The 24,585-nt window shown below is 39.4% G+C and overlaps 1 protein-coding gene across 2 annotated transcripts in view; it reads left to right on the top strand.

Moving 5' to 3' along the window:
* The window catches only part of LOC119792700 (transcription factor COE1-like), a 142,308-nt gene that overhangs the window by 92,054 nt on the left and 25,669 nt on the right, over nucleotides 1-24,585 (top strand). For both annotated transcript variants that reach the window (XM_038299448.1, XM_038299449.1), the window contains exons 7-10: nucleotides 4,451-4,532; nucleotides 5,414-5,555; nucleotides 13,274-13,407; nucleotides 17,750-17,876. In XM_038299448.1, the coding sequence (XP_038155376.1) occupies nucleotides 4,451-4,532; nucleotides 5,414-5,555; nucleotides 13,274-13,407; nucleotides 17,750-17,876 (485 nt within the window). The remainder of the gene's footprint in view (nucleotides 1-4,450; nucleotides 4,533-5,413; nucleotides 5,556-13,273; nucleotides 13,408-17,749; nucleotides 17,877-24,585) is intronic.

Below are 24,585 nucleotides of genomic sequence, written 5' to 3'. Positions count from 1 at the left end.
GCAGGGCTCTAAGTGGCTAGTGGTATCTGTAAAAAGTGAAGAGTTACAGCTCGGATAAAAGACTCTGTCAGCAGAAAAACATATTAGTTGTGCGTTTAACAAACCTAGCTTTTAAATAATAGAAGAAAAAATGTCTATTTTTATAGATAGACATATATATAAAAGTTCTGTTATAAGGTTACTGCATTTTAAATATTATTATTTAATTTCTAGTCTACATGTAGAAAGTTTTGTATTTGCAGAAAAGGCAGCAGATCTCCCTGAATAAACCTTTTTCATTGTGAAACAGGATAGAGACATCAGATGATGTGGAAATGCTCAGTAGAAACAAAAGTTAGTCAGAGCTGCAAAACACTTGAGACTGGGGCAGAGGTTCTCCTTCCCCCCCAAACATACAGCCAGTGCTACAACAGGAGAGTTGAATGAGCTGCTTTTGACACTCATAACCATTTTGCATCTGTAATAACAGCACATATGCAGAACAGAAGTAGAGCATTCAGTACTTCCATGATAGTGTTCTACTATTTTAAGGTCTGTGCTCCATTTGCCTCCACTCTTCTCTGTCAAATGAGAGCAATGGTTATCACATGCGTACTCTCGTTAACAAGTTATAGTTCACTTGTAAAAATCTACAGTTTGAAAGCTAACAGAATATCAAGTGGGAAAAAAGTCCATCTTTGATCCAGACCAAACAAACATATTAGCACCCTATATTTGCAATGGAGGGTGCTAATATGTTGTACAAATGAACTAAACACAAAGTATGACATACTTTCTTAGACTCAGACTTAGAGACTTAGACAAACTTTGTCATTTTGTATAAACAGAGTGTATACAAATTTAAATTTCGATACATACAGCTTTCCAACATTAAATGAGCTGCTTAGCAGTGAAATGAACGTTACCATTTATAAAGTGCAGCAGTAGTCAAAATGTAAACAGAGTTGGAGAAAAGGAAAACCGGTTTAAAAACATGGTGCAAAAGGCATTGATATGGAGCAGTGCAAAATAAATAGGGTGCAAAATGCAGTAGAAAAACTGAGTTGAGTTCTATTTAAAGGGATTTGAAAATTCACCATGTACTGTAGTCTTGATTTGTGACTTGATTGGAGTTTGAACACTTCAACAGTCTCACCAGGAAAAAGCTTTTACACAACCTGCAGGTCCTGCATCGAATGCTGCAAAGCCTCTTCCCAGAGGGCAGCAGGGAGAACAGTCCATGATGGGGGTGTGAGGGGTTGCTGATGATGATTTTCAAACCTTTACTTGTAAAAACACTTAAAACCAACTATTATTTCATTTACATTTCACAATTATGGCCTACTTTCTGTTTTTTTTATATGCCATTGCATTGTAATTTTAAACAATATCATAAGGTTAAAGAATAGTGAATAGTTTCACATTTAATATCATTATTCATCAATAGTCTGTTGCCTCAAATGTTTTTCTGGTCTTGAAGGAAGATGAAAGCTGGATCAATAGCACTGTCATTTAAACATTTAAATAAACGTTCTGTCTCAACAGAATTTTTTGTTATATTTAACAGCTATAACATATAAGAAATGGCTGCATATGTGTAATTTATGGCAATTACCGTACTTAAGCAGATATACTGTAACTGTACTGCGAAATGGTGAAAAATATATTAATGGTTCAAAACGTTTTTTAATGTTATTAGTTTGAAAAATGTTCTCTTTATTTCTTTTTTGTTAACTCTAATTAATGACTATAACAATCACCAGACATTCTCCTAGAACTCTTTTCCTACTTCTGCTCTGATTTCAGCAGGTTTTAGGAGCCTTTACTTAGTTTCCCAGTCGCTCTCTTTTACGCGCAGATGTACAATCGGAGGGTCAGCCGAGGTGGCCATGTTAACGCTATGCTAGTGTTGTGAGGAGGACTAGACAGTGAGAGGTCAGTCGGGGTCACCCTGGCTGTCCTCCTCTGTGATAGGCTGTCACCCAGAGGTGAGGGGTCAGGATAATTAGGCATGCAGGATCCCAGCACCGCTGTTCTAACGAAGCCTGAGCTCGTTAATGCAGAGTTTTACACTCGGACCTGCCACTAAGCTTCGCTGCACCGTCACACACATACATGCTGAGCGCATGTTTGCACACGCACATTAGCGCACACCTTTGATTTATCCTGCAGGTCCAATACAAAGGCTGTCTTATTTAGTACATTGGATCACCGGGCTCAGTCAGGAGGGAATGGAGATGTTCCAGAAATGTTTAAATATTGAAGTTAATTATAGGACCAAATATATTAGAATAAAAGTGAAATTCCAATTGAAATGGGAGGATAAAGTATTTCTTTATTGTTTGCACAATCATATTCACAGTTTTATTTGGTAAGTTGTTATCCTTTTGTTTCGCAAGAATGAGTGTTGTCCTTTGGGCATAGGGTGAGCTTCTGAATACTTTATTGTGATGCTCGGTTATTCACATACAATCTTTTGTTGAGTTATGGTATATTTTATAAAAAGACATAAAGAAATGAGAGAAAGACACTAAAGAACAGGATTTTGACCCAGTTTGGTGTAATTACCTCTAAGGAGATTATGTTATTGGTCAAGTTTGTGTGTTTGTCCGTCTAATTACAGGATAACCTGGAAAGATACAAATGTATATAAAAGGCGTTTCTACCAAAGGTTCACCTCAGCAGATGGAACAGTCCATTACATTTTCCACAATATACCGTGGATGCAGGATTTTTTTTAATGATTCTTTAACGTTATTTGGCGGAACAAGCAATACCCGCCTAAACCAGAAAGTGGTAGTATTGACAGCTTTAGTATCGGATGAAAAAAAAGTCTTGAAGTATCATACTGTAGACAAAAAAACATGAAGGAGAGCCAAGCCTTGCTTGTAGTCTTGATCTGCTGATCAAACAAAAAAAGCAGAATGAATGAAGGTGAGAGCAGAACAGACACCAGAGGCTGCAGAACATGCTCTGCCTTATAAACTTATGCAAGGGTTTTAAGAAAACTCTTGCTAAAGGTGCACCTAATGCCAAGGAACACTTCATTTAAATTAGGTAATGATCCAGATCATGTGTGAGGTTTAGCTCTAGGTGAAATTTGGGGCAAAATGTGATGCTTGGCAGAAATTTGCTCTATCCAAGTGCCTCTCTAGTTTAGTTTAGTTTAGTTTAGCTTTATTAGAATCCCCATTAGCTGCCAAATAAATGGCCACTAATCTTCCTGGGGTCCTCACATTAAGAAATTACATTACATTATGAACAAACCATTAAAAAAAATCACATTAGGAAATAATAGGAACATGAAAAAGAGTAGGAATATACAACATATATACACAGGTCAGTTCATCATATCATCTGCAGTAGTTCTGAAGACAGTATCTTTTTGAAGCTTGTTCTGTTCTGGACTCTTCGCGTGGTTATTGGCAGTTAGCAATATTTCTATGTGTTTTTGCAGATGCTGAAAGATGTATGAATGTATTAATACACCTGCCAGGCTGGACAGATGACTTACACAGTTCACAAACATCTTTTCATTTGATTTACTATGTAAATCAAATGTTTGTCAGACTTTCATGACAATAACTTAATATGAAATATGTTGGGATGATTTTGTTTATACCAACAAAAAACTGCATAATTGTTAAGTAGTTGAAGAGCTGTGTTTTCTATATCTACATGTACTGTAGTGTTGCAGTCTGTGCTGCACATTACCCTCTAGAGATGGACAGAAAATTAGGTACAGAGGGCGAAAGTATAAAATGCTGCAAATGCATTCTACTGGTCTCATTTCCATGTGTAATGTAGACGCATCAAGCATTAGTCAATCATCAGTGAATAATGAGTTTAGACACAAAACTTTTCAGATTTAATTTAGAAAAAAAAGAGTTTGAAGTTTGTTTTTTTCTTTTTAGGTGCACTGCAAATATGCTATCTCTCATAAATCTTAGTCAAAAATAAATTGTATGATTGAAAAAACATAGTTAAATTAATTTAATTAAATTAATGTGTGTATTTTTGATAGTTTTACTAAAACAGTAGCTGTGTTCATACATGTGTTGATTTCTTTAGAAAAGCAAATAAATTTTTTTTTTTATGTGGAAACATGTTTATGATTTTTATGCTTTTGTGTTTGAAGTTATGAAACCAAATAGGTTAAGTATCAGATGTTATTTAACTTTGAATTTAAACTTTTTCATTATCATCCATTTTTTCGATCTTCTCCTCAAATGTGTTCATTTCAATTTCTACCTACTGTAGCCTTTATCCACTGCTTTTATTTGGCATTTCAAGGTAGATAACGTTGTTATTAGAATTAAAAACAATGGTTTTTTTTATATATATCTAAGTAAATCTCACAGGGAGATTCCTTATAGGAACTCTAAAATGTTTATTTCACTCATATTTTTCATTGGATCTACCCTTTTTAAGACAGAAAGAAAAAAAATATTTTACTTTCTTGTCTCAACAGATTTTTCCTTAAGTTTTTCCTCAAGTGCAACCAGAACTGCTTAAAGAACGCCGGAAACCCAAGGGACATGAGAAGGTTCCAGGTACAAGCCTTCTTTGTCTTTCTACCTCTTTTTCCTTTCCTCCCCGTTTCATTTACAATGGACACAACATAATAATATCTATATAAATTTATGGCTGTCACAACACATAAGCACAGGAATGAATCTAAGTAAATAAACTATCAGGAAACTCGAGATCTTGACCTCTGACTGGTCACAGCATAAATATTCCCACACATCAGGGACACAGAAGTTAGGGGGAGGGGATGTAGGATAAAGAAAAATGAGGTGAGGGGCTTGCGGGTAAGATTTAAGACAGCACAGTCATTATTATTTCCTTATCTTCATGGCTGCAACACAATCAGGAAGACACCACTTGGAGTTGAGTGGATATACTGGACGCCCAGAAGATACTGATAGATTTATTACCATGTGCACATGTGTGTGTGTGCACTTGTGTGTGTATTTAGGGGAGAGAGACGGGACAGGGAGGGTCAAATAGTAGCAAGTGTGTGACCGAATCTCTGCCTCTAATTGCACAGCTCTATTGTAGTGGAACCAGAGAAAGACAGATCTGTTTCTCTGGGAGATAATTAAAGACTGGACCCATCAGGAACACACACACATATATATAGAGATATATATAAATGTGCAGTCACAGTAACTTAGTGTATATTAAGAGTGGTGGTAATAGCAGTAATAACTGGTTACATTTAAAGAGCTTTTCACAGCTTAATGCTTTAACTCCTCTGTGACAATATGTCGACCTTTGGTGTTTTTATGCTTCACTTTCCTTTTTTTGTACTTTTGTCCCTCCTTAACTCCTTCCTTTCTTATTTATCTTTTTTATTACATATTATACTCCTGTAATGATTCCTTCTCTGTCACCTGTACCTCCCATCTCATCCCCTGCATCTCCTCAGGTGGTTGTGTCGACGACGGTAAGCGTGGAGGGACATGTCCTTGCAGTTTCTGACAATATGTTCGTCCATAACAACTCCAAACATGGCCGGCGGGCCCGAAGACTCGACCCCGTGGAAGGAACCCCATCTTACCTAGAACACGGTAACACCAGCCTGTGTGTGTGGGGGTGTGTGCCTGTGTGTGTGGAAGCAGCATGGCCACCAGATGGTTGATGGTTTAATCCTATCAGGTGATTCCTGCCCCTCCATCTGGCTAATCCAACTTGCAGCACACACACAGCAAGATGTATTGCTGTGCATGTGTGTGTTTCTAGGCTAATATCATTATACACTTTCTCATGAACAAACCCACACTGAGAGCTGTTGTTGTAATTCAGCTGAATGCTGATAATCACACACTCCCATTAGAGAGAGAGCTTTTTTTTTTTGACTGACAGGAAGACTTTTGCCGTTATCCTTGTGGATTGGATCAAATGCTTTTAACCTCACAATAGTCAGCATTGAAGCGACATTAAGCTGTATCTGTTCTTTTTAAAGTAATATGATGCACGTTGGACCACCTGTGTGTGTTTTTATTAGAGTTACATTAGCTGTAATCTCACATCAGTCATACTTTTAAATAAGCAAAAACTCAGGTCCTATCCACACCGCCTTGGATATTGAAGCAATGACTTTTGCTGCAATGGCATCTTTTATAAAACAAAAATCAAAGGAATGGGTAAAAAAAACAGTAAAAAAGATCTGATAATTGAATAGATTTTCTGTTATGAATATATCATCATAAACATAACATAATAAAACTCTTCAATACACTGACTGTATATAACATAAGCTTGGAGCTACCGCAGCTGTAAGGCTAAGTTTTTTACAGGTTTGTAGAAAAAAATCTAGGAGACTTCAGGCATGAGATGAACTCACCTCAGCTCTTAAAATAAAGAATTAGTGATTGCTTAATTTACTTCATTCAGTTTATGAGTTAAAAGTTCTCTAAGGAAAAAGCCGATTGCAGTATTCACAGACTTTGCAATATTCACTCCTTCTGTATGAGCATGCAGGGACAGTGGACATTGATTTGCAACCTGCTGTTGACTTTGTAGCAGTCTCTAATACTGAGCGTGCATGCAGTGATATTGGAGGCAAAACCTCCCTTTATTAGGAAGAAACCCTGAACAGAATCAGGTACTGTGTGAAAGGCCCTTCAAAAGACAAAGCAGAAACACAAAAGGAACATATGTGCCATTAACACTAGCCTTTTAAAACTGTGCCGAGAACGGTCGGAGCGTGGTAACCGAGATAACTGTTGAGTGTAAATGGAACTCAACTGAACTGGACCGTGCCAGACACAACCAAACCGCGCTAAATCTAGTACTAGTTCAGTAGTAGGGCTCGGCATGGTTCATCTGTGGCTCGATTGTCTTATAACAAAGAGCTCATGAGCAGAACGCGTCTCATATTTACGGTCAGCTGACTCATTTCGGGGGGATTTTGCAATTCACCTGTTCGCAACATAAACTTCTTCACAGCTTATTAACAATTAGCATCAAAAGAACGTGGTACTACCTGGGTTGATACCAAGACCGAGAAGGTTCCCTTTTTTGCCTGACATTCCACAAACAACAAAATATCCCTAATATAAACAAACATAAGTTCCTCAATGTTATGGGTGGTGCCATTTTTGTTTCAGTAATTCCCGCCATGAGAGCTGTAGTATCACGGGCCACTGATAGGATCCAAGGAACCGTGCTAGCGTTATATGTAAGAACCAAGCTGGGCATGGTTAACTGATCCAAGCTTGGTAGGGCTAGTGTAAATGGGGCAATAGAAACAATTACCCAGGAATACTTTCTATGGCAGAGAGGGTAATGGCAGACTAGAACTATTGGCTTTCTTAAATATAAAGCACACTCTTAGTTGGTTATCAGATCATGAGAGAACATGGTTGCACTAAAAGCTTAAAGGAAAATTCCGGTTTTTAACACTTTTAGCCCATTTTCTGTAGTGTCCAGGATGAAATCGAATGATCGACACCAAAATGTTGACAATTGGTCCTGTCTCTGCTATTTGGCTCATGCAGAATCCCCCCCTGGATGCTTCAGAATGGCTTCCATTGTGCATTTCCGATAATGTCCTTAAAACAACCTTAAACGTTCTTTTTTTAAAATATGCTACTCACCGGGTCGTCAGCGCTGTTCAATGACGTTCCAAAAAAAGTTTCGTGAAGAAAAACCGTTCCTGTCTTGTTTTATTTAGCATTTTGTAAATCCCAGAACTATTTTTTCCGATACATCACAACCGCTTATAAACTTCCGCTTCCCGTTCGAATCTGAAGCGTTGCACACTCCAGACCACTAGTTGGCGACGGTATCCTCTACCGTCAAACTCAAAGTCCAATATGTCCTCCTCAAGAATCCACCTTTCGTATTCCATTTTCAGAGTTTTTTAAAGTGTTTAACAGAGACGTTAGCACCTCGACGTCGGAGTACACAGAGTGAAGCAGAAACACTTGGGCCTTGCGAAAAGACTATAACTAAGCGTAAACAGGCCCCATTTCTGTTTCCGGTGGCGGAGGGATATTGACTATTCCAACAGAACTCAATGGGATTTACAAAATGCTAAATAAAACACTACAGGAACGTTTTTTCTTTACGAAACTTTTTTTGGAACGTCATTGAAAAGCGCTGACGACCCGGTGAGTAGCATATTTAAAAAAAAGAACGTTTAAGGTTGTTTTAAGGACATTATCGGACATGCACAATGGAAGCCATTCTGAAGCAGCCAGGGGGGGATTCTAAATGAGCCAAATAGCAGAGACAGGACCAATTGTCAACATTTTGGTGTCGATCATTCGATTTCATCCTGGACACTACAGAAAATGGGCTAAAAGTGTTAAAAACCGTAATTTTCCTTTAACTAATGTTAAGGAAAGAAGCAAAACCAAAAAACTGGGTCAACTATCGTAGCTATAGAATAAAGTTGACAATAGCAGCAACCCAGCCTCCCTAGTTGATGTTGTCACAGCTAGAAAGAGCACTAGGCCAGATTTAGTCACTATTAGGAGAAAAAAGCATAGGAAACATAAAGTTCAAAGTTTAAGTGACAATGAAAACATTAAAAATAGCTGTAGAATTTAGCAGAATAAGGGAAAGTGGTCCTTATGTCCACCAGCAGCCTATGCCTATGACTGCATAACTACAGTATAGAGATAGGTCAGGATAACCTGAAGCACTATACTGTAAGCTTATCAAAAAGGACAGTTATAAGCCAAGCCTTAGTAGTAGACAGGATGTATGTCTCACAAACTAAAATTGATAGTTCATTTCCTAAAAGAGGAGCCTGAAAACAAAGAAATTTGCCTCCTATTGTACTTTTAGAAATTCTAGGAACCAATAGTAAATTTGCAGAGTGAACATAACATCTGATAGGAACATAAGGAACAGTCAGATCTCTGTTATAAGATGGAGCTTAATAATTTTTATTTTATTTTTTTTTTGTGTTAAAAGGATCCTTTAAAATTCCATTTCAGATTGAAATGTTGTTTCAGTGTTGAGCTCTGAAACCGAACTAAAACTTTCCTGGGGATAATGGTGTAAATGTTCACTCATTTGATCAGCAACTATTTTCTCAGGCGTTTTAAATAAGAAAGGAAGATTAGATATGGGTTTATAATTCATCAAGTCTTCTTGACGCAGATAAAGTTTCATAAGTAAAGGTCTAGTAATAGCTGCCTTAAGAGCCTGATCACTGCAGAGTAAATTCTAAATGCTTTTCCCATCTTTTCTTTTAAGTTAAGGAATTCAAAATTGGCTTAAATCTATATTTGGAAGCGAAATTTTAAAAACATACAGCAATTGAAATCTACTGACTATACAACATGATACAAATTCAAATATAAAATACTGAATTTAGTCATCCTAATTTTTTTGTCTTTATTTTAAATATCATGTTAAATGTTAATACTCTATATAATACTCCACATTTTATCAGCTAAGTTAAGTGGAACGAGTCAACATAACTTGCTTAAGTAACTTAAATGTGACATTTTTTAGGGTGTATTGTATTTCTGTGCTGTCAACAACTGGATCCCTTAACCCCTTATAAAGATCTGTTCAAAGGACTTAGACTTAGACTTCTTTATTTGTCATTTTGTATGCACAGGGTGCATACAGAACGAAATTGCGTTACATACAGCTTATGAACGTTGCATTGATATTTCAAATGGCACGAGTTATAGAAAAATACAAAAAGTGCAGCAGTGGTCAAAGTGTGAACAGCGCAGAGGACAAGAGACAGTGTGCAAGCTGCAGTGGTTCAGTGCAAAATGGCATCTGTGCAAAAAATGCGTTATTGAAAAATACAATGAGATGAACAATTTAAAGGGCTAAAAGTTAAAAGTTCAGCAGCATTTGATGCCCGATAATGTGCAATAGGCGCAGAGTTCGGACTGTGGATCAAAGGTTCAACAGTCTGATGGCAGTGGGGAAGAAGCTGTTGCACAACCTGGTGGATCTGCAGCGGATGCTGCGGAACCACTTTCCAGAGGGCAGCAGGGAGAACAGTCCATGGTGGGGGTGTGAGGGGTCTTTGATGATATTACGGGCTCGGGACACACAGCGCTGTGATGAAATGTCCTTAATGGAGGGAAGAGGAGCCCCAATGATTCCTTCCGCTGTCCTCACCACCCTCCTCACATTCTTCCAGTCAGAAGCTCTGCAGCCTCCACACCACAGAGAGAGACAGCTGGTCAGAACGCTCTCTATGGTGCTTCTGTAGAAGGTTGTGAGGATGGGCGGGGGCAGGCGGGCTCTCCTCATCCTCCGCAGAAAGTACAAGCGCTTCTGTGCCCTCTTCACTAGAGATGAAGTGTTTACAGTCCAGGTGAGGTTGTCCGTGATGTGCACCCCCAGGAACTTTGTGCTGCTGACCACCTCCACAGCTGAGCTGTTGATGAGCAGTGGAGCATGGTGGGGGCGGTTTTTCCTGAAGTCGACGATGATCTCCTTCGTCTTCTCCACGTTCAGGATCAGACTGTTTTCACTGCACCAGTCCACCAGCTGCTCCACCTCCTCTCTGTAGTCCCGGTCGTTGTCGTCCCTGATGAGGCCCACCACCGTGGTGTCGTCCGCAAACTTCACGATGTGATTGGTGGTGAACCTGGGGACGCAGTCGTATGTCATCAGGGTGAACAGCAGGGGGCTCAGGACGCAGCCCTGAGGGGAGCCCGTGCTGAGGGTGATGACATCAGAGGTGTTCTGACCGACCCGGACTGACTGAGGTCTGTTGGTGAGGAAGTCCAGCAGCCAGTTTCGAAGGGGTGTGTTGAAGCCCAGATGTTCCAGCTTTCCCACCAGGTGCTGTGGGATGATGGTGTTAAACGCTGAACTGAAGTCCAGGAACAGCATCCGCACGTGGGTGTTCTTCTCCTCCAGGTGGGCCAGGCTCAGGTGAAGAGCAGAGGAGATGGCGTCCTCAGTGGAGCGGTTTCGCCGGTAGGCAAACTGGAACGGGTCGAGTGTTGGGGGGAGACTGGAGACGATGTGTTCCTTTACCAGCCTTTCAAAGCACTTCATCATGATGGGAGTCAGTGCGACGGGCCGGTAGTCGTTGTAGCAGGTGACTTGAGGTTTCTTTGGCACTGGGATGATGGAGGCAGACTTGAAGCATGCTGGCACTGTGGCTTGCTCCAGCGAGGTGTTAAAAATGTCCGTGAGGACACCAGCTAGCTGACCTGCACACTCCTTGAGCACCCGCCCAGGTATGTTGTCGGGACCTGGGGCCTTCCGCGGGTTGACCCTCCTCAGAGTCTTCCACACGTCGGCTGTGTCAAGGCAGAGAACCTCCTCTTCCTGATGTGGGACAGCCTTCACTGCTGGAGTGCGATTTAGTGCCTCAAACCTCCCAAAGAAGTTATTTAGTCCGTTTAGGAAGTCAGCATCAACTTCATCCACCGGGGCAGGGGGCGTGTTGTAGTCTGTGATCGCCCGTATGCCTTGCCACATGCTCCTGGTGTTGTTGGCGTCGTGGAACAGATGCTGGATTTTCTGGTTATGGTTCCGCTTTGCTAACCTGATGGCACGGTTCAGGGTGGCTCTAGCTGTCCTCAGTGCCTCCTTGTCACCAGACTTGAAGGCTGAGTTCCGTGCTTTTAGCGCGTGGCGGACCTCCTCAGTCATCCAGGGCCGTTGGTTGGCTCGGGTGGTGATGGTCTTTGTTGTGCTGACGTCCTCGATGCAGTGGTTGATGTAGGCTGAAACAGTCATGGCGTACTCATCAACATTGATCTTGTTGTCATATGTTGCTGCTGATTTGAACATGTCCCATTCAGAGCATTCAAAGCAGTCCTGGAGTGCATCCATGGCCCCCTCCGTCCAGACCCTCACCTGCTTCACTGTAGGTTTTGCTCTGATCAGCAGGGGTCTGTATGCAGGAATTAGCATCACAGAAAGGTGGTCTGAGGAGCCGATGTGGGGGCGGGGGGCTGCTCTGAATGCGTCTTTTATGTTTGTATAAACTAAGTCCAGAGTGTTCTCTCCACGAGTAGCAAAATCCACGTGTTGATAAAAATGAGGGAGAACAGTTTTCATATTCGCCTGATTAAAATCTCCAGCAATGATGAAAACGCCCTCTGTGTGTGTAGATTGCAGCTCAGAGACAGTCCGATAGAGAACACTCATGGCCTCCTTTGTATCAGCGCTGGGGGGGACATACACCGCTGTGATGGTAACAACAGTGAACTCTCTGGGCAGGTAAAAGGGTCTGCAGCTAACAGTCAGAAGCTCTATGTCCGGAGAGCAAAAACTTGTGACTATTCTAGCATTTTTACACCAGTTGTTATTGATGTAAACACAGAGTCCGCCTCCTCGGCTCTTACCGCTGAGTTCTTTGTTTCTGTCGGCGCGGAAAGTAGCTAGCCCCTCCAGGCTAATGGCGTTGTCCGGGGTTGATGATGTGAGCCACGTCTCTGTCAGAATGAGAGCGCAACAGTCCCTAAACTCCCTCTTTGCTGAGAGCTCGAGTTGAAGATGGTCAGTTTTGTTATCCAGTGAACGTACGTTGGAGAGCAGGATGGATGGAAGCGATGGTCTGTGGGGGTTAGCCTTAAAAACAGCAAAACAGCAAAAGGCTGTTATTGAGATTACACTGCATTACAGGATTTTTATTTTTCTCTGTTACCATCCTCCACCGTGCACGTTGGTAACTTTGGGTTGTTTTCCAGCGGTGTTTATCCCAGCTGTATTAACTAATTTTTTGCTCCTAGATTCTCTTAATCTTTCCTAATATATATTCCTTTCTTAACCAGATTCAATTTTCAATTCAGTTTATTTCTATAGCGCCAATTCACATCATCTCAAGACACTTTGCAGTTCACCAGCTCATACAGTCAATTTTATTCAAAGTTTTCTATCTAAGGAAAACCAGTTGATTGCATCGACTCATTGACTCAAGGGCAAGATGAATATAGTCTAATAGATTTTTTGTTTATGTGTACGATGTTGTTTCTGCAACAATAGATTATTCACTTTTACATTTTTAAACAAGGGCTTGATTTGTTGTTGGGAGCATTGCACATTAATAAAATGTTTAAGCCCCTACCTTGAATTTCAAAATAGATCCCTTATCTTACATTGTGTCATCTTGGGACCATGAGATCAACCAGAACTTAGAGATATTGCAGAAATACCAAAAGAGCTATAAGAAGGATTTCTATCCGAGAGACTGATTTCGTGGATTTTATAACAATGGCCATTGTTGTAAGAAAGTGTTTTTAAAATGGAAACAATTTGCTTTGTTTTGCAACTATTTATTTTAAAAGTAAATAAGACTAAACTCTCGTTGATTTATATTTTGTTGTTTTTCCTCCAGGAGCAGCTCCCTGCATTAAAGCCATCAGTCCCAGCGAGGGGTGGACTACAGGGGGCGCTACAGTCATCATCATAGGAGACAACTTCTTTGACGGCCTTCAAGTTATCTTCGGTACCATGCTGGTTTGGAGTGAGGTCAGTTCATCAGGGTGTCTCTTTAGCCCTTTAGCTCTGGGCTCCAGTCATCGGATTGTTGGAAGAAATTTAATGTGAAAACATATTTTTCCTCCGTGCTCTAGATCTTAACTGCAAGTGATTGAGATTGTGTGCTTGTTTAAGTTCCTCTAAATAATGTTTACCTCCCTAATGACTCCCTACCAGGCAGAGACCACCGCCCCTTTCTACCTTCCTCGCCCCCTCTCCATTTTTATTCCATAGCACTGATCAAATCAGCACACATTGATAGCCATCGGCTGAATTCTCTCACACACACAAGCGCACACGCACTCTGAACCACACACGTACACACAGACCTCACTATCGCAGTTTTCTCTACTCCTCTACAAAATGTTTATTTGTCTTCTGACTCCACTCACGGTGTGCGCCGAGTGACTGTGGCTGCCATCCAACAACAACAGTGTCTCTGTATGGTTATGTGTGCGTACATACAGACATACAGGGATGGGTGTGTGTGCACATGTGTGTCTATTAAAGGTTGAGGGGTTTGTTTACAGTGTTGAGAGCGGCACTTACACACACTAACATGTGTACAGAGTCTCAATTCAAAATGACTCAGCTCTCTGAATGTTCCTGGGGCAATTTTCAGAGGGAGTTTTACGCAGCCAAATGTTTCATTTGCACTAAACCTGTTTATTGATTCCAAGGCAGGAAAACGCAGTTGGACTACATCAGTGTGTGGAACACAATTACACATTTACCATTTTTTTATTAACTGCACGTGTTTCCTCGTTGTGTAATTCTCACAGAGTTTACAACTGCTCTGGATTTTTCTGTTTCCTTTTTTAAACAGAAAATTTGCTATCCAAATGTTGTCACACAGACCAAAAAGTTAAAAGTAATCCTGGGCCACTACCGTTACATTTGGTTTTGAACTCAAACTATGGAGCTGGTTTTAAAATATATTTAGTTTCTACTATCCTCCCCAAAAACATTATATAAACTATTGTGAATGAATAGATAAAAGGTCTGAATTATGTAGAAAATTAAGGTCTGTATATTATTCTTGATGTAAAACATGTAAACAGTGTCAGACTGCAAGGCAATTGACTGCTAGGAATATCTGGGTTGATGGCTTTCTAATTTCTTAATAATTTCCATATGTTCTTCCTGATAGTGTTTCCATAGTTCTGTTCAAGTCTTAAGAATTATTTTGCACCTGGCGCGATCGGCAGACATTTATGTTGTTGTACACTGTCTTCACCTGCTGGCAGTAGCTACTTATTGACGCATCAAAAATTTTTCCAGCTTTGCCAGCCTTGGGTCCCCATTATTCAGCATCAAAGTTTATCTTGTTTTCAGTGCTACTCATGTCCTTTCCCTCTTAGTAAATAACACTTTTTTGCACTTTTTCACATTTGATGTTGTGTTTTCCTCCTCTTTCTACACCTCTATTAGGAAATTATTTTCTTGTTTATTCGTTGCGTGTATATAAAATATCTTACCTCCAGTAGAAGGTGTTATGGTAAATATCAAAATGTTTAAGTTTAGAAAAATGGACGAAAAGCTTTAAAACGAAAAGTTTTAATTAAACATATAGAATAATTGTTCCCACCACAGCTCTCTCTAGCTTTAAAAAGTTTAGATTTATATTGTTAAGCCTGATAGTTCTTCTTTAGCCTTTTAATTGCCACTTGATTTTTTTTTTTTCCATTTGAACAGTAACTATGGATGACTGTTTTAATGGTTTAGTCTATAAATCTCTGAATGGCTTAGCACCTACAGGTGCTGGTCATAAAATTAGAATATCATGAAAAAGTAGATTGATTTCAGTAATTCCATTTAAAAAGTGAAACTTGTATATTATATTCATACATTACATACAAACTCATATATTTCAGATGTTTATTTTGTTTAATTTTGATGATTACAAATGACAACAAATGAAAATCTCAAATTCATCATATCAGAAAATTAGAATATTGTGAAAAGGTTCAAAATTGATGGCCCCTGGTGCCACACTCTAATCAGCTAATTATCTCAAACCACCTGCAAAAGCCTTTAAATGGTCTTTCAGTCTAGTTCTATAGGCTACACAATCATGGGGAAGACTGCTGACTTGACAGTTGTCCAAAAGACGACCATCGACACCTTGCACAAGGAGGGCAAGACACAAAAGGTCATCGCTAAAGAGGCTGGCTGTTCACAGAGCTCAGTGTCCAAGCACATTAATAGAGAGGCGAAGGGAAGGAAAAGATGTGGTCGAAAAAAGTGTACAAGCAAGAGAGATAACCGCACCCTGGAGAGGATTGTGAAACAAAACCCATTCAAAAATGTGGGGGAGATTCACAAAGAGTGGACTGCAGCTGGAGTGAGTGCTTCAAGAACCACCACACACAGACGTATGAAAGACATGGGTTTCTGCTGTCGCATTCCTTGTGTCAAGCCACTCTTGAACCACAGACAGCGTCAGAAGCGTCTTGCCTGGGCTAAAGAGAAACAGGACTGGACTGCTGGTGAGTGGTCCAAAGTCATGTTCTCTGATGAAAGTAAATGTTGCATTTCCTTTGGAAATCAAGGTCCCAGAGTCTGGAGGAAAAGAAGAGAGGCACTTCATCCACGTTGCTTGAAGTCCAGTGTAAAGTTTCCACAGTCAGTGATGGTTTGGGGTGCCATGTCATCTGCTGGTGTTGGTCCATTGTGTTTTCTGAGGTCCAGGGTCAACGCAGCCAAATACCAGGAAGTTTTAGAGCACTTCATGCTTCCTGCAGCTGACCAACTTTTTGGAGATGCAGATTTCATTTTCCAACAGGACTTGGCACCTGCACACAGTGCCAAAGCTACCAGTACCTGGTTGAAGGACCATGGTATCCCTGTTCTTAATTGGCCAGCAAACTCTCCTGACCTTAACCCCATAGAAAATCTATGGGGTATTGTGAAGAAGAAGATGCAATACACCAGACCCAACAATTCAGAAGAGCTAAAAGCCACTATTAGAGCAACCTGGGCTATCATAACACCTGAGCAGTGCCACAGACTGATCGACTCCATGCCACGCCGCATTGCTGCAGTAATACAGGCCAAAGGAGGCCCAACTAAATACTGAGTGCTGTACATGCTCATACTTTTCATGTTCATACTTTTCAGTTGGCCAACATTTCTATAAATCCTTTGTTTTTATTGGTCTTCAGTAATATTCTAATTTTCTGATATGATGAATTTGAGATTTTCATTTGTTGTCATTTGTAATCATCAAAATTAAACCAAATAAACATCTGAAATATATGAGTTTGTATGTAATGTATGAATATAATATACAAGTTTCACTTTTTAAATGGAATTACTGAAATCAATCTACTTTTTCATGATATTCTAATTTTATGACCAGCACCTGTAAATACATCACAGACTTGCTATCAGTGTATCAACCCTCCAGACCACCAAGGTCTTCTTGCTCCAGCCTGCTCTGCATACCTACTGAAGAACCAGAACTAAACAAGGAGAAGCAGAGTTTAGTTCCTATGCTCCACTTATCTAGAATAAACTCCCAGAACACTGTAAAAGTGCCTAAAGCTAGAGTTCCTTTAAATCAAGAGTAAAAACACATTTGTTTAGGATTGAATTTGACTGTTCTAGTTAAAAAGTTCAACTGAAACATAATTTGTTCAACTTTTTTTGTCTTTAGTCCAACTGTTTTGAATATTCTTTTTTGTTTTTGCATTTTTTATTTTATTTTATTAATTTATTAATTTTTTTCCTACTTGCTTTGATTCTGTTTTATTTTCCTATATTTTAATCATGTAAAACACTTTGCATTGCCTTTGGACTGAATTGTGCTATACAGATAAATTTGCCTTGCCTTGCCTTGTTTTACTTTTTGATCAGCTGCTGTTTAGTCAACATCGCTGTTTGCTAGCAGTTCTGATTTGCAGCTGTGGCCTACCATATTTAGGCTGAAAGTCAGTTGCATTTATTATCATTATTGTAATCTGTAGATAGAGTTTATTTCACATGGTGTTTTTGTCCCCTGAGAAACAAATCTGTTTCTGATAAGCACTTAATCAATAATGATAATTAAAGCAGCAACAGAATTGACAATCAGAGTCATAATCAGTAGCGATCAGTGATTGCTGGCCCAAAAAAAGGTTGAGAACCACTGCTCTAATGCCATGTGTTAGCTGATGAAAACTCTGATGGTGTTTCCTCGTCTACAGCAAATCTGAAACTGATTATGGAGATGCAGAAATCCCAGTATAAATAGGCACTCTGGTGATTTGAATCATCTCACTGAAGATATTGCAACCATTGTACTTGTCTTGTCCTTTCTTATATTTTTTAACTTTTTTCTCTTGTCTTGCAGCTGATTACACCACACGCTATTCGAGTGCAGACACCTCCCAGACACATCCCCGGGGTCGTAGAGGTCACCCTCTCTTACAAGTCCAAACAGTTCTGCAAAGGCACACCAGGGAGGTTTATATACACAGGTAATTAAAAAAAGACATTAGAACTGAGTGTATGTGAGTGAACAAGTACTGACTGAGTGGTGTTAGTTTGTAAGCCAGAGGTCCGGAGTTGATTTTTGGAGATGTGTGATTGCCTTTTAGTTTTTTAGAAACTGCATGCACATGTGTATGTCTGAATAGCATCTCTGAGTTGCAGTTGACTCTCAGGCCAGACAGCATTGAACTAATGACTGCAGATTAGTCAACATTAACGACACACACTCGTTAGAATGTTGCCATAATCAGGGGCTCGTTAAAAACCAGCTACAATTAAACAGTCTGCTCCTTATATGCCCGCATACTGAAACTATTAGTGAAATCACCCAGAACACCCAGTTTACTAACACATACACACGCACGCACATGCAAAAACACAGACACTAAATATCTACAAACTGCACACTATGTTGAAACAGTGTGTGACTTCTGGGTGGATTGTTCACTGTAAATGGGTGTTTTCCTGCTAAACGAGGTGAAAAGGAGGAAAGAGTTGAAGAGAGGAAGAAAGGATGTGTGTGTATGTGTGGTTCTTGTTTTCACATACATGTGGAAATGGACGGAGGTGATGTTATGTCTGGTATTGATCCACTGCTGAACATGGCTCCAACACACCATAATGATGACGTCAGTATGGGGGTGGGGGGTATTAGCTGCTGCATAAACACTTAGAGGCAGGAGAAATTTCAGGATTCTGGAGATACTGTAATGGTTTAAGTCTTATCAATAAGGAAAACATTATAAGTAGTAATTACTTTAGTTTCAAAGTAAGTTGACTGTTTTGTTTGAAACTGTTTTCTTAACTTTTTGATTGCTTTTTCACTATCAGTTATATAGATTCGCTGATTTAAACTTTAACATATTAAAGCTATAAGTCTTGTTATTGCAACATTTAGTCGGAATTCTAAATTAATATTGCAAAGACAATCTGGTTTGATTGATCCAAATTCGCGTAAACCTTTCAGTTGTTTGGGGGTTTTTTTGAAAACCGCAGGACTTCTGTACACTTCGTTAACATTTCAGCCACAGATGTAAGCATCAAAGATAGTGAACATTTTCTAACTGGTCAAATATATCCTGTTTTATTCAAAATCATAATGTATGGTGCCTAAAATACTTTAGAGACCCAAATGAATGCATGATTGATTTAGGATGGCTGTATTGCAAACATTTATGTCACAATTACAGTTTGGTACAGTACTGAGTCCATTCTGAAAACTCTACTTAGCCTCAAAACATTGTGGCCTAAAATATTTCTTATATCAAGCAAAGTTATAAAAAAATGCCCCTTAAATTATGCCTTTTCAAAAATTAGCTTGGTTGCTTTAGATTTCTGGAAGTGTGTTTGTTTAAAAATGAGTCTCAAAACCTGATTGGTAAGGCACGAAACTCTGACATAAGTCTGCTGATTAGAATCGTGATCCCTAAAACTAATTTAGAGCATTTACTGTAGAGCAAAAACATCCTTTACAGGGGAAGCATGCAAAATGCTGAGTAGTAGTTTTAGGAATGCTTAATTGCTTTATTGGTCAAAAAGATTTATGCATTGTTTATTGAGAGTTATATTATTTTTTTGGTTGTAGTTTTTTTTCTTTTATTGTTTGGATATCTTTTTAAACAGAATTTTATGCATTTAACATAAAAAAAAGTTATTGGTTGAATGCAAATAATATTAACTATAAATATACCAGGATTATATAAGCTTAACTGCATATATAACCTTGTATTTCTCTGTGGTCTATCTTTGAGAAATTTAGGCTACCATATTTTCCGGACTATAGAGCTCACCTGACTATACAGTAAGCCACATCCACATTTTTTTTTTTTACTAGAAAAGTGCACATATATGCCTCACCGTGTTATATGCCGTTGATATCTACTGAACTGTCTCTAACCAAACCTGTAGGGGGAGCTCTACATATCACCCCTAGAGTGAGCTTGTTGGCTGGCTGCAGTATGAGCTTCTAATGAAGGATGGGGCTACAGGAAGCACAATCCGTACCATCAGCTCATTCGCGCATGCGCAACCAGATATACATCCGGGTCGCCCTCGTTTTTACTGTGTAAAAAAGACTGAAATTATTTTTTCCCCCTAAAAATAGTAAGAGTACTAAACTATAATGAGTTAAAGTTTAATCATGTATTTTCTGAGAAAATAAATGCCTTAAAATTCTTTCTGCTTTATCACTCGTCTTTGCACGATCTATACCAACAATGGAATCCTATACAGCTTCGTGGAGCTAACTTTTTCGGCTTTGGATTTCAACATAACTCTTGTCTTTTTGAGTTTTATTTTTTCTTTTTGTGTTAAACTTATGGTACATAGTGTGTAATCTAAAGAAAGAAATCAAAATGCATATAAACATGGTTTAATCATATTTTGTCGGACTGCTCTGAGCATTTCAGACAAGCAGTTTAATGTAGAAATGTAAGCGCATCAAATTGCCAGAAAAACAAGTTATCTTTTTATTTTTTTATTTAAAGGTGTGTATTAGCATTTTTTTGTGATTTAACGATAAAAATAAGTATTTTTCAGTGGTGTCAAAAGTTCACACATTTGTTACTTAAGTAGAAGTATAGATACTGCAATTTAAAAACACTCTGGTAAAAGTTGAAGTATCAACTTGACCTCTTTACCCAAGTAAAAGTGAAAAAGTATGTGCTCCAAAAACTACTTAAAGTAGAAAAGTATAAAGTAACCTAAAGTAACAACATTTCAACATCTTTTTCTGAATCTGACATTGTAGCATGACATAGACAATTCACATTTGCAGTTTGAAGAATACCTGCTTGCTTCTGATCATTTCCTTTGGCGTCCGCACAAATTTGAAGAATAGGTAACTAATGAGTGTTTGTGTTATATGACTCATCCCATTACACTACTTTTACTCTAGATATGGATGGCACCAATGATCTGCATTGGATGGCGGACATGACGTGAAATAGATATTTAGAAACATTAAACTGAAACCAAGAGTAAAGTTTGTTTTAAAAATGTAAGGAATAGAAAGTACAGATACTCGTGTGAAAATGTAATGAGTAGAAGTCAGAAGTGGGAGGAAAAATAAGTAATGTAGTAAAGTATAGGTACATAGAACGAAGTATTTGTACTTTGTTACTTAACACCTCTGGTACTTTTAGTACCATAATTACATTATCTATAATGACCTGTATTAATATCTGCTTGCACATGCGCAATGAGCTGATGGTACAGAATCGGATAGTGTCTGTTGCTAGAATGTTTTTGTGCTAAATTAATATTAGTCCCTTCTTCTTTGATTTCCAACTTTGAATTCTACCCCTATGGTGGTTAGGAAACCCGCAGAAAAGCTGCACCATTCATTTAAGCGGCATGGTTCGAAGCATAGGAAAGTAGAAAGAGCATATAATCTGGAAAATACAGTAATTTTTATCCGCAACTTTTCAAAATGGCAAGATAATAAACCATCTGAGTAAATAAGTTGTGACTTTATGTTTAAATTGCTATGAGAATAACCTAAAATTGCCTATACTTACATTCTGAGCAGTAATATTATGGTTATACAATTGGAAACACAGGGAAACAAACCATCGGGGGGCCCTGTTTTAGGCTATATCACCACAAGGAAGAGACACTGCTAAGGAAAGTAAGAAACTTTGAGTCCCATCTTAAATCCGAATAAGTCAATTATTAAGTGCTTTGATATATGTCAAAGCACTTAATACAATATTTGCAGATTTTGCTTCAGACCAACTGTTGCTGATTCCAGGTGCTGCTCAGAACTACCCTCAATAATGCTCTGGTTAGATATTGCTGCAATTTCAGTTTTGGCTGCAGTTTTAGCTGGTTTTCACCAATGATTCCAAAAAGCTTACATGCTTACATCTGCTTTAGTGTTATTCATCTAAATCATTTTTAGACCGACCCTGAGGCTAGCCAGCAGGTAATTGGTCCGTCTGGCATCCAACTCCTCTTCCTATTGGACAGGATTGACCCCCCGGTGACCCGGCGATTGGCTGATCGCTTCAACATGTGACCCAGGAAACATGATCCGTCACAGCGGTCGGATGACCCTGCCTCAAGCCTGACTTGTCTCTGGAAGGTCCCAGCAGTGAAAGCTGATTGGCTACTTGTGGTTTTTCGGTCCTTTTGCTGTGGTTGCCTCTGGGTGTGAGGGCTGCGTGATTTAAAATGCTCATGGGTACACACACACAAATACACAAGTGAAAGGCAACATTGAATGCAGCACGAGCAGGGTCATGTCTTACACAACTTGCCACACAGACCTTCAAACAGGGACAGAAGTTGAAAGTAATTGTAAATCAGACTGATATGAGGGAAAGATGGCGACTAGTCTGGTTAACAGATGGTCTACCACATTTAAACCGTCCACACACACACAGACACACCTGAATATGTAGCCGTATGGCTGCTTTATCTGCCTGATGGAAAAAATTAACATTCTTGACATCACACACAGCTGTAAACACACTCCATGGTGCAAAGTGACAATCAATAAATACCTAAACTCAGATACCAACATTAACGCACATTAAGAAAGTAGAGCCGTGATAGGAAATCTATAACAAGGCCGTGGACAGGAAACATAGGGAAGAAATGTACTGTTTTTTGTGTGTGTCTTTTTTAGACATTTGAACCTCTCTTTTTAAGTGTCAAAGGAAAGCAATAAGAATCTGAAGTGTAGTAAAAGAGATACAGCTCCAGAAAGACATATGGACTTTTAAAACAAGATTGTAAAGTATCGATCCTCTCATAAGTGGATCACACATACATTACAGTGGTACACGCATGCAGATACACACATGTATGACCGGGTAGAGACAGCAGGCTCCAGAGAAAGAGATCTCATCTCATAAGGGGAAGAATGAAGCAATAATTCAGTGGTATTGAACTTCTGGCTGGCCAGAGAATCAATATCACCACACCTCCTCTTTGTTTCCTCCTCCTCTTTCTTCTGCTCTTTTTACATCAGCCCTCTTTGTCCTCTCACCCACTCAGCTTCAGTCTTTGCCTTCTCCCTCCCTTTTTTCCCTCATCTATGGATTCCTTTGTTTCAGCGCTCCCAAGATGATGAAAAAAAAAAATACAACTGTAGAAAAGCTGATCACAAAATATTCCAGATTTCACTTTTTTTTTCTTCACTATTCTCCCTCCTCTTTTTTTTTCCTTGTTCTCTACCTCCTCTGTTCACATTTCATGGTGGAGCAGCAGTGGACGGTCTGTCCTCATGAAACTTCTATGAGTATTGATCTGATGGCGGGCCCTGGACTCTGAGGGAGAGAACAAGGCTGACGGAGGAGAGGGAGGAGGAGTGATGGCTGAGCGGATGGATGGGTGAAAGTGGCAGAAGGTGTAGTTAAGGAGGAGGAGGAGGGAGGAAATGAAGCAGAAGACGGGGATGATGGGCGAGTTAAAGAAGAGTCAGAAGGATTCGTGCTGAGATGGTTTCAGGGGAGCAGCAGGGAGGCCGAATTAGTGAGATGAGGCAGGTTCAGGTCTCAGTGTCATTCCCTCTGATGAAGTGTTTATGTTGTGTTTTTATGAACCATGTGCCACAACAAATTATTTATGGTTTATTTTATGTGTTCTGCTGGAGCTGTTCTTGCTAAACAAAACGATAAATTATACTCTGAAAAACATCTGCTCTTAGTTTGTTCAAATCTGGAAAATAAGCACAGCCCATTAAAGCTGGGGGGAGTACAATAAGTGTTTAGAGTATGTTGGTCAGAATTTTAATGGAGAGCATGGTGGCTTTACTTGAGTTTTTTAAAGCTGATGCATAATCAAATGTACAACTTCTGCTTTGTAACCCTGAGCAGAAACTCAGTGCTTTCCAGAATTGTTCACCCCTTGTCTTTCCTATAGAAGTTTCAATTCAATTCAGTTTATTTATATAGCGCAACACATGTCATCTCAAGGCCAGGCAGACGACGTCCGAGTCAGAGCATAAAGAGAGTCACCTCAGAGAAACAGGGCTACTATGAAAAACAGGCCAATCTCAAAAATATATAAAATAAGGTGTTGATGGCAGCAGCACAGCTCATATTTCTCTCCAGGATGTTGTCACAGCCAAACAACAGAAGAGCAAAAATAAAGGTCTGCACTTGCAGTCAGTTTCATTGAATCAGTATTTCCCAGAATTATGTTTAACTGTAAATACAGCTAAAGGTCTTATAGAATATCTCTCTATCAGCTTATACATCTAAGCTGAAATCTTGTACGGCCTCAAGTGGATTTGCTTTTCTACTTTCCTGTATTGGGTAAAGTATATTTTCCTATCAACTGACCAGCTCTTTGCTCCTGCTGAAAAAGAAGGCTGCCCACAGACATTATGCTCCCACCACCAAGTACATAGTGTCCAATAAATGTTTGTGTATATTTTACATGTAGGCCATTGAGTTTTGGTCTCATCTGACCAACCAACATGTTGTTATTTCTCCTATGCCCCATGCAAATTACAGGAATGACCTCTAATTGTCTTTCTAGCTTTCCCCTTTGAAGGCCAGTTTTGTAAAGTGCATGGCTCCTGCCTACAGTTTGTCCTACCTGACCTGTAGCTCTCTGCAGTTACCATTCTAGTCTCCTTGTTGGTTTGTCATGTTAGGTGGATTGCCACCTCTTGGTTGGTTTGCAGATTTACCTCTTTCTTGCATTTTCTGCACTGACTGAATAGTTCTCCATGAGATGTTCAAG

This window comes from Cyprinodon tularosa, unplaced genomic scaffold (genome assembly GCF_016077235.1).
Source record: "Cyprinodon tularosa strain WSP-4 unplaced genomic scaffold, ASM1607723v1 ctg429, whole genome shotgun sequence".
NCBI classification, from domain to species: Eukaryota; Metazoa; Chordata; class Actinopteri; order Cyprinodontiformes; family Cyprinodontidae; genus Cyprinodon; species Cyprinodon tularosa.
Note: the sequence above shows the minus strand (reverse complement) of the source record. Positions and strands in the feature narration are given on the sequence as shown.